At 44.5% G+C, this 10216-nt stretch overlaps 1 protein-coding gene across 1 annotated transcript; it reads right to left on the bottom strand.

Annotated features, from left to right (window-relative positions):
- Positions 1-2387: 2387 nt before the first annotated feature.
- Positions 2388-8989, bottom strand: DONSON (DNA replication fork stabilization factor DONSON). The gene is made up of 10 exons (XM_059818941.1): positions 8708-8989; positions 8251-8331; positions 6814-7017; positions 6250-6428; positions 5570-5748; positions 5348-5471; positions 5127-5231; positions 3983-4181; positions 3084-3299; positions 2388-2797 (listed from the first exon to the last, which is right to left on the bottom strand). The coding sequence occupies exons 1-10, from the start codon at positions 8987-8989 to the stop codon at positions 2660-2662; spliced, it is 1707 nt and encodes a 568-aa protein (XP_059674924.1). The 3' UTR covers positions 2388-2659.
- Between the last annotated feature and the right edge of the window lie 1227 nt (positions 8990-10216).

The following is a 10216-nucleotide window of genomic DNA, read 5'->3' as shown; positions in this document are numbered from 1 at the left end:
CTGTTTGGCTGTTGGATTTCCTTCTGCTGCAGAATTATTTTCCTAGAACTAACTTTGCTGAAAGTGCTTCTGACTTCCCTGTCATGTGAGGGAGGAGCATTTTGAAACAGATGCCCGAGAACTTGTAGCCACCTTCCACCGGAACGATTTCTTGGCAGTCTTCTAGTTTGTAGTTTTTAAATAGTTAGGACTGGAGGAGCAGGAAGGTGAAGTTCCTATGCCTTGGAAAATTTGAAATTGCCTCTTAAAATGCAAAAACTGTATGAAGTCTTAATCAACTGCTACAGTCTCTAGCTTTTCCCAAACAACTCGTGATGAAAATTCACCCATTGGGACAGGTTAAATAAATAAATCTCACTGCTCTACAAGTGTCTGGAATAATGATAGTTACTGAAAATGCCTTTAGGTGGAAGAGCAGCAGACTGGGTAGTCTAATGCTGTAGCTTTTAAAGGGGAAGCTCATTGGAGCCAAGCGTGCTTCCAAGAATGGCACTGAATCACAGAGTTGTAAGCAACTAGAATATGCTTCTGAAATTACAGGCAAAGCTATGACTTAGAACCAACAGACAGTTTACAGTACAAGGAGGAGCTACAGCTCAGGTCATGGTGCAAAGCATGTGATAAAAATTTGGTGGTAAATTTTTGAAATGACACAGTTCTAGACTACAAGAATGTAATTGCAATTCAGTGTTTTTTGTTTTTTTTTAAATGCAAGCTATTAATTGGCATGTCTCTCTATAACTGTAACATGCTAGATGTGAAAATACAAACTGGAACCGAAATTCATAGTCATTATTGTATTTCCTAGAAACAGATAGGCTGAAGTCCACATACCAGAATGCTCATTGGCTTGATTAAAATTGCTTTCCCATAGAGGCAGCTACAGACTTGCTTTTTCCTGTTGCTTTCATTCTGTGTGCTAACATGCTCTTTACGTGGGCCTGTTCCTTCAGCACACACTCAGAAGGTGCTGCCTGTTTCAGAACTGGGGCTGTGGGCTCTGAAGTCATGAGCAGCTTTCAGATGGGCTCACCTGTGTGACAGCAGGGAAGCTGCACTCTTCAGTGCACCAGAATGGGGTCCCTATGAGAACTGCTGTTGATGACCTATAACCTTGGGCTAAAGGCTGGTTTGCAGCGGACCGCAAAGCCCAGTAGCAGAGGCTGAGGCTGATGGAGGCAGACAAGCCAGATAAAAAAGGCATTGGGTTAGCTGTTACTCACTTGAAAAGTGACTGGAAATCAAACTGTAGTTAACACACCACCCACTTTAGAAACACAGTCTTCTGGTGTTCCCCATGGTGCCATTAGCACTAGATTTTCACTCTTGGTGTCCGATACTAATTGAGGGGGAAAAGTTCAGTAATTTGCTTCTAGATAAGTTATGGAGAAGTGTAAAAGTAGGATTGTACTACCCTGAACTCCACCAGAAACGGAGTATTTGACATTATCAAAGTATTTAATATTCTAGGGTGCCTTTTTCCATCGTAAGAGAGGGACTTTATCTAGGTTTTCTAGATGTTGTCTTGTTCAGTGTACCGTTAGGCTGACAGCATCACAGTATTTACTGTAAAGTAACACATGTAAAGTATTCCAGTGTAATTGTATACATGCTGTATTCTTGGGGTAGGATACTTCAAGCAGAAAAGTAACTGGAAGGCACAGGAAGTTTTCATCATGCCTCAGTCTGCAGTCACTTGTTTATGTCCCCACATTTTTAAGTTTACGGGTCGTTTCCTCAAGTAAGACCTGGCTACAGTCTAATGCTACTGTTCCAGAGTCACAGGCAGATTCTGAGGATAGAGCGGAATGGCACTGTAGTAAAGATGAGGGTAGCTGACTATGTGGTGTGAGCACTGCTTTATTTTTTGTGCACAGCTGAATGAGAATTCTTTCTGGAGTTCACAAGCGTGACGGTATTCTACATACTGCTCTTCAGATTTAGTATTCTCTGCTGCAGTAATGTGATCACCTGATGGCTGTGTAAAAAGTGACATAGATGCCTCCAAAATAAGTGTTGACTACCTGAAGTGAAAGACTGCATTAAACCTGTTAATAGACTCTACTATTGCTATGACCATACAGTCAGATCAGCAGCCCCCTGCTGCCTCTCATTTTGTGTCTTTGATCAAATGGCACAACTATGTTATTGCTCCAGCTCGTTCTGATTCAGGTTATAGTTTGTACAAATCGCTTTGTAAAAGTCTGTCTCATTCTAACATAAGTGGGTATGGGAATACTAGACAGCTGTGCCAAGCAGTTGAGGAGTCTTAACCTTTTAATCTCATTCAGCTTCAGCCAGAACTCTGTGCTTGTGTCCATCTGACTTTCTTCTGTCTTTGCGGAGCAAGTTGCATGTGCATGAAGAATAGACTTTCTAGACACAATTCAGACCAATAATATAGACCGTATTTTATCTAGTTTTATTTAAAAAAGACTTTCTAAAATACAGAAGGAGATGTTGAAGGCTTTTTCCTTCATCTCCTTCAAAAGTCCTTTGACATGTTTTATGATGGGTGACGTGCAATAGTTGTTGTCTGTGATGTTCAACTAGACAGTATCCCTCCCAGTACTGCATAGGTGCTGCCGTGTAGACCCGAATGAAGTACAGCAACTGCACCCTAGAGAGCATTCTTTTCCATGAAATGGAACTAGTATACCTAGGACTTCCAGGTATAAGCATAATCCTTCATTTCCAGAAATCGGATGGAAGATTTTCCCAGTGTTGGACACTGACTTAGTTGATCCAAAGTCTTAAGGTGCAGTCCACATGTAGGAAGATCTTTGCATATGGTTTCCTGCAGAAATTCACATGAAGAGAGAGATGGAATAGGTATTTCTGTTTGAAATACCTGTAGTTTTTAAAGTTCATTTGTGTACCTCTGGGGAACTCCTGAAAAGCTAGTTTTCAGAGTATTCAATTTCTGAGGGAAGGACAAGCCACAAGGACTGCCAGGTGGTGATCACAAGTAATTGGGTGTACACCCACGTATTAAGGGAAAGTTTTGTGTCACTCACTGTCCTATGGTTTGTAATAAAGATACTATTCCTAACAGGAAAGACTGTCTCTGCTAGTTTCCTTACCTTACTGAAGGAAGGGCTTGCCTTGTCAGGGTTAGTGTTAAACACAGCAGTTGGCTCATGTGTATATAATACGGCAGAGAACGCTCCCCTCTGTGCGGACTTGAGCAGCGTAGACAATGAATGCAGGGAATGAGGCATGACAGGGCCTACGATCTCCAAACTGAATATATCCTCGTAGGCCAAGTGAACCCTGGCTTTGGCGTTTATACTTCGAGCCTGAAGACAAGAGCACCTAGGATTAGTTTTTGACATACCAAATCAAGTCCTAATCTTAATTTATTTAAAAACTGCAGTGCCCCAGTCCTATTACAAGTTCAAAATACTTTTAAGTATTGTTAACTCACTGTTCAATACATGAGTGTTATGGTTTCACGGTCTTGGTGACAACTCCTAAAATGTACCCACTATGATACGCAGGAATGCTGTACAGTATTAAGAAAGTTAACTGCAGAAGAACAGTATTGAACTGCTCTGGTGGAAGAGGGCTGCACTACCTCTACGAATAGCATATCCTTTACTATCCATCACCTCCTTATAGTAACTAGATGGTGAGCCATGGTTCAGAGGCTCCTTCATTGCAAGCAGCTGTGATAGTATGAGACCCCCATAAAAATCTTTGAAGAACCATTTTAGTATCTGGGAGGTATACTTAACCTCTTATGTATCAGGATGTGCAGAATGGAAACTGGGCTTTCAGTTTAGCGGCATAGATCGATGTGGATAGAGACGATTTAGGAGGCAGTCTGTATTGTAGTCAAAATGCTAACTCAGGCTATAGCAACAAAAATTACTGTAGCTGAGGGAGACTACACAAAGTCAGTGTCTGATCTACTGGGTGAAGAAACAACTTTCTTTTCTTTACTGGAAAACAGAGACAGTTGTGTGTGTTTGTTACTTACTTTGAGCGTTTGCATTGTTCCACCTCGGAAAGCCACAGGGGACAATAAAGTTGGTGGAAGCCCTGCTTGTGGCCCTGCAACAGCCACTAGGCTCTTACAGTTTATCAAGAAGTTCAGCAAGGTGAATGTGTTTGTTCCTTTCACGAATGCAAGGGATTCGGGTTTGTGATCCATCTGCACCTCATGCTTCTCCTTACGACTGTATTGACTGGAGTCAAAGGAAAACCGTGAGGAAGTGAAAAGTGTCAATGCACCAAAGGAAGAAATCGGAGCAATGCAACTCCAGAAGAACCCCCACCCCGCCTCTGACCAATCAAGTTATTCAAACAAACAAAACCAAAAAAACCACCAAGCTTTACACTGATTCACATTTGTTCTTCAAATATTAAGCAGCATCTTAAACCTGACTTCTGATTTCATTATTAAAGTTGTGAGATAAAAAGCATTTTCCAGGTCCAACATCTTACAGCTGAATACCTCTGAAGTTAGCAACTCCTAGTTTTACTATGACTTTTGCTTCAAAGCAAACATAAAAACATAAGCATTTAGAGTTCAGATCAGGAGTCTGCTTTTGAAGCACATCCCCTGACTGTCCCCACTTATGGCATGTTGCTGTGGGGCAGTCTCAGGAAGACAAAATGAGATTCCTCTTGGGTGAAAGCCAGCGGAAGCTGCATTAGGCAGTGCAAGAGCAAATAAAACCAGAGGAAGATCAAGTTAATCAGTCCTTCTGAAACACGTACGGGTTCTCAGCAACAGCTGTTCTGGTCTACAGCTGTGGCCCGGCTATGCCACACTACTTCCAAGTGTAAACGTAGCCTACATGAACATACATACACCCTTTTCTTTAAAAAAATAAGAGAGTCTAATGAGTCTTTCCAGTGAACCTACACGAGAGGTGACACAGTTTGTGACCTAACAAATGGATCTTAGAAAGTTACATTAACAATTCACAATGGCTCTTCCATCAAGAGGAACGTCTAGAAATACCTGTCATAAAGAAACTCAAAAAGACATGCGGAGTCTCTTAATATGCAGTAATGTGAGGATTAATATTTGGAAATAAGTTCTCAAAAGCTTTTATAAAACTTAAAGATAACATCTACAAGGTTTTCCAGTGTCACGATGTGCAAGGAAAGGATACAGTTTAATAGAAATGGCATCTGGTTTCTTAACCTTGTCTTGGACTCCCATCTCCTCAAGCCAAGAGAAACTTTCATCATCATCATCATCACTGGGAGCTGGTTCCCTAGGAAACACAGAATCAGTGTTAGGAGGGCCATACTTCCTAGGCAGGTTTTCCAAATGGAATGTGCAGGAGTGTAGATGCCCTTGAATTCTAGCATTGTAGAAGACATTACATACTCTCCATCTTCCATGATGTTGCCCACTTCAAGGCTGTTAGCAATTTCTGTTTCCAAATTCACTTCAGAGTTTTTCTGTTTCCTGGTTCTACTTTCTTCTACCAAAGGTAAAGAAAACTCTATGCCTTGAACAGAGGAGGAAAGCAAACAATGAATGGTTTTGTAACACAGCTAATGCACCTTCTCAGTTATTCAAATCCTAGTTGGACTGGTTTCACCTTACCTTCATTTCTCATGGCTTCCCTTAAACCTCTAGTTGTGGGAGAAATTACAGCTGTGATAACGTCACTTCCTGCAAGACCAGCGGCACGGAACAGGACAGTAAACTGGTAGGTACACACGTAGAAGTAGGGACACAGTTTGGCTTTGAGCAGATTGTACAGAGAAGTAAAGCTGACAGACCTGCAAATTACAATAAAACAATTCTGTAACTGAATTAATTCTTTGCTATTGACACATCAAACTAGATTTCGCTGGGTGTTCCTGATGTGTATGTACTCTGCAGAGGTTTGAGAGCATACTGAATGATTAGTCAGATTTTCGGACGTGCTCAACATCTAGGAAGCTGTACTCTGAAACGCAGCCTGTTTGCGAGTGCTATGCTCTTCCAGCATACTTGCTTTCTAGCATGTGGAGTTTACATGAAGCATCAAAGGCAACTTGCTAACAGGATTTATGGAATTCCACCCAAATCAATAACTAGGACTGGGGAGGAGCACTTAACAGAGGAAGGTAGCTTTAAACTTATTTCCCTAGCCTGGTCCTCAAAATAACGAGCATTCTATAGCTGGGAAAAAAAATAAATCAAAAAGCTTTTTCATAAAAATGGAAAGAACTTGTATATTAATTAAAATCCCACTGTCTTAATCGTACTCAATACATCAGTTCTTTGGTTCCACTTACCAGTCGCTCATTAGCACTTGTTGCAAGGCTTCATCCTGTGACCAAGGACTAGCCTTTCCAGCCAGTTTTCTATCTGCTCCAATCCGAGGGAACAGCTGCAGCCACGGCAGTGAAGGGTGAAGCCAGTAAACGAGGCTTTGCTGAAAGGCACAACGCAGTTCTGTGGACAGTTTTGGTTCCTAGATTTCAAAAAGTATTATTTCATGAGGACGGTAATACTTTACTTAAGGCAGCATTGCAAGTGATGGATTAAAAAATATTACACTAGATAGTAAAAAAAAAATTCCCAGGCTTGCGAATAAGCCAGACTGAAGAAAGATGGACAGCAACTGGCAACTACTCGACAGCTGAAGTTAAACAACCACTCACTTACCATCGTTTGCCACTGTGGGTACAAGCCCTGGATGCAATTAGATTAATAGTCTAGATGAGCCTTATTCTTAATGCAAGTAAGATCAAACCAAAACAGAATCAAGCCTTCACTGCCAGCATGTTTAAGGAAAGGTGCAAAGGTACATTCTCCTTTCTGAAGCTGGAGCTTTGAGCTACTCTCTGAAGTATTACCTGTATGCTCTCTGGCAAGTTTGTTTCTGTAGCTCTACAATGCTGAGCAAACCCTTGAGCTTCCTCTTGTGCTTTTAAATGTTCTGCCCAGGTAAAAGGTTGGGAAGACATAAATAAAAGTCGTGTTTTAATACTCCAGTCTGCAGGAAATTCATGTCTTGCTGCAGAGGGAACTTCGGGTACAGCAACAGGCAAATGAAGGTCCTTACAAAACAGAAATAACATCAGTTAACACACGGAAAATTTTAAAAAATCCCGCAACTATGCAGCTACCCCATTTATATTTTAGCATGGTCAGGTCTCCTCTCATGTTGATGTAATACACCTTTCCTGGCAGGCAGACCAGACATTGGACTAGACAGGACTATGGCTATTACGTGTAATGTCTTGAGTTTAGCAGCCTATAAAAAGACAAGTTAAACCTGTCATGATGTCCTGCACGCTTTTGCCCAACCCAGTGCAACAGCAAAAATGTCTAGTTCATTTTGATCCTAAGGAAGTATTTGCATTAAGTTAAGAAACATACTTTTTAAAAAAAAAACCTTTTGCAGACAGATTTTCTGGATTCCAAGTTACATGGAGTTTGACTGTTCATAGGCTAACCAAAATCACAGTCTATAGTCAACTGATTATTTTAGTCAGTAACAGATTCTAATAGAAATACAGCATTATATTGTTTATAAAAAAGCGGAAGAGGGTTTTCATTCACAGGAGTCTTTCCAAAAGTTATAAACTAGAAACAGACAAAGGAATGAATGACTCAAAAAAAGAAAACTTAGTCTGAAGTTTATGAAGAAAAGAATTTCCATGCCAAAACAGTATTTCATTTCATCCTCTCTTGGTGACTGCAATGTCAGATGCTTCCTAGAGGATGCAAAAAACCCCACTGAGGAGCTCTAACACAGTTTGTTCTCTTTGAGACGTCATTTTTCTATTCTGCTAAGTTAGTATGAGCTTAAGCTTCTGAGCCTATAACAATGTTAGACATTATCTGCTTGAAACTCTCTTTCAAGAACTGTTTTTCAGGTATTCTTTTTTTTATATGCCTGGTGAAGTTGTTTGTTCCCTTTCTGTAGCTGAATAAAAGACCGCAGGAGATCTGTCACTTTGAAGAACATCCTTATCTCAGCAAAATATAAAACTAAGAATATTTAGGAGAATTATAGTAAACACAGTAATAAAACCGGAAGACGACAACAACCTTTGTCAACTAGAACTACAACAGCAGCAATATCAGTCAGAAGGCTGGCTTTTAAAAGACTGTCACCATAACAGTAAGCATCAAGGCAATTTAAGAAATTTTCTTGAATGCTGACATTTTAGTGCACCATTTCATAAAGAGATGGACCATCAAATACTAAGTGAGATGGTTTCAGCTTTTTTTATGAACCGAGAACAGCTAAAAACGTTTCAGAAGCAGTATGCGTTGTTTCATACATCAGTTAGGGTGAGGACGTCTGTTCTTTCAGAGGGCTCTGCTCTCCCGGCAGGCTTATCTTCACAAACAGGTTCTAAAAGCTGAAATTATAAAGGAGTGTAAGATGCAGCACAAAATAAGACCCTGATTAGTAATTAAAAAAAATGCCCCTTGCAGTGACGTTTCAAGACTGATACTAAGCACACACACGCTGCAAGTAGCGAAGTGCAATAGCTTGCTTTCAACCTGCGTACAAAGCCAGGGCAAGACCCAGGCGCGGGGGGCGGCTGTTTCAGGGGGAGCGGGCTCCGGGCCGGGGCTGCCGCGCCCGGCTGAGGGCGATGGCTGCCGGCGGCAGCGCGGAGGCCCCTTCTCTGCCCGCGGGGCCCTCCCCGTCTCCCCCCTCGCCTCTCCCGCCCCACTCTGTCACCGGGGAGAAAAGCCCCCAGCCGCGGCGGGGCCGGGGCTCGGCCCTACCTGCCAGAAGGGCGCTGCCGACGGGGACCCTCCCGCCGGCGGCGGCCGCCGGCCCCGCTCCCGCGGCTGGGGGGTGCCGGCCGCCCGCGGCGCGTTGTCCAGGCTGGAGAAGGGGTTGCGGCGGGCGGGCGCGGAGGGGGCCCGCGGGACCGCGCCGCAGGGCGGGGGAGCGGCGGCGGCGGCGGCGGGCTCGCTCCTCCGCAGCCGTTTGCGCTTCAGCCGCAGCACCGCCGGCGGCTTCTTGAAGCCGGGCGAGTAGCCGGGCACGGCGGAGGCGGCCATGGCCGGGCGGCGCGGAGCGGGGCGCGGCTGCCGCGCGGGAGGCGCTGTCCCGGCTTGGCGCGAAACGGGGCGAGCTCCGCCCCTGGGCGGTGCTGAGGTAACGCGGCGGCCGCCGCCATTTCCGGCGGCCCCCGAGGGCGCGGTGGGGGTCTGTGAGGAGCGCCTCCGTGCGGCGGGGCGAGCGCCTGCCGCCAGTCCCGGGGGGCGCGGCCGCAGCCCTGCCACCGCTATCCCACCCGGCTTGGGCTGGTAAATAGAAAAGGCGTTGCTGCTACAGTGTGTAAATGGATTTCTGAATGCATTCCGAAAACAGCCTGAATGGATTTCTCCAGTCAGGTGTCACAGAAATCACCACATGGCTGCACCAGGGCAAAAGGCGCCTGTGAAGATACGAGAACATGGTTACCATTGTGGGAAACGTGAGACGAAACACACACCACACGTGTAACTAGTTCTGACTGCGATTTGGGGCACAGGCTAGGGCCTACCCTGGAGTATTTTGCTTCAGACGCTGTTGCAGAAGGGCACCTATCCCCTCACCACCAAAAAACGGGCGCTAGTTTTCAGCTCATGCTAGACAGGTGATCCTTTCCAAAATACAGCTCTGAAGGCCATTAAATAAAAAAATGGATTATAAAACTAATCCAGACACAAAGCTGTTTCTGAAGACGTGGCTACCCTTAATGGCGGTCTATGCATCATCCACACGTAATCTGGCTGTGTGGGGCTTGAGCTCACCAGAGCAGAAGCATCCTGGGCAAGAGCCTGAGCTGGCACTGCTCCCGGCGCGCCTCTCACGGTTATTAGTGCTATGGGAGACCACGGGCAGCCTTCACGGGGCTGTCAGCTCAGCGTACAGGTAGCAGGGAAGCAGGTGCTACTTTCTTGTCAAAGCTACAAAGGAACAGGCAAGCACCTGGCAGCCTTTCCCTCCAGAGCTGGAGCACCTCGCTCTTGCGCTCAAGACTACTTCCTGCTTTCTTCTGTCACGGGATGGGCGAAAGACAAGGCAACTGCTTAGGGAGCCTCATGAACCTTCTTGTTCAAGCGCATGTAAATCTAAACCTAGCATTATTAAAGAGTGTTTGAAAATGCTGAGACATCGCAGCTGACTAAGTGCGCCAATAGGCAGCTTAACGCCCAAAGTAGAAAGCGACATGTGCTTCATAACCTGATGCAGCTGAAAGCCTAAGACCACTTCAGCAACAGCTAGCCTTGGTCTATTGT

This window comes from Gavia stellata, chromosome 1 (genome assembly GCF_030936135.1).
Source record: "Gavia stellata isolate bGavSte3 chromosome 1, bGavSte3.hap2, whole genome shotgun sequence".
In the NCBI taxonomy this organism is placed as follows: domain Eukaryota; kingdom Metazoa; phylum Chordata; class Aves; order Gaviiformes; family Gaviidae; genus Gavia; species Gavia stellata.
Note: the sequence above shows the minus strand (reverse complement) of the source record. Positions and strands in the feature narration are given on the sequence as shown.

Excerpts from the sequence above, each read along its gene's own strand:
- DONSON (XM_059818941.1), bottom strand. The coding sequence starts at position 8,989 with ATGGCCGCCTCCGCCGTGCCCGGCTACTCGCCCGGCTTCAAGAAGCCG. Across the intron at positions 6,429-6,813 it reads ACTTGCCAGAGAGCATACAG|GAACCAAAACTGTCCACAGA; the intron begins GTAATACTTCAG and ends TTTGAAATCTAG. Across the intron at positions 5,749-6,249 it reads CAAGTGCTAATGAGCGACTG|GTCTGTCAGCTTTACTTCTC; the intron begins GTAAGTGGAACC and ends TGTAATTTGCAG.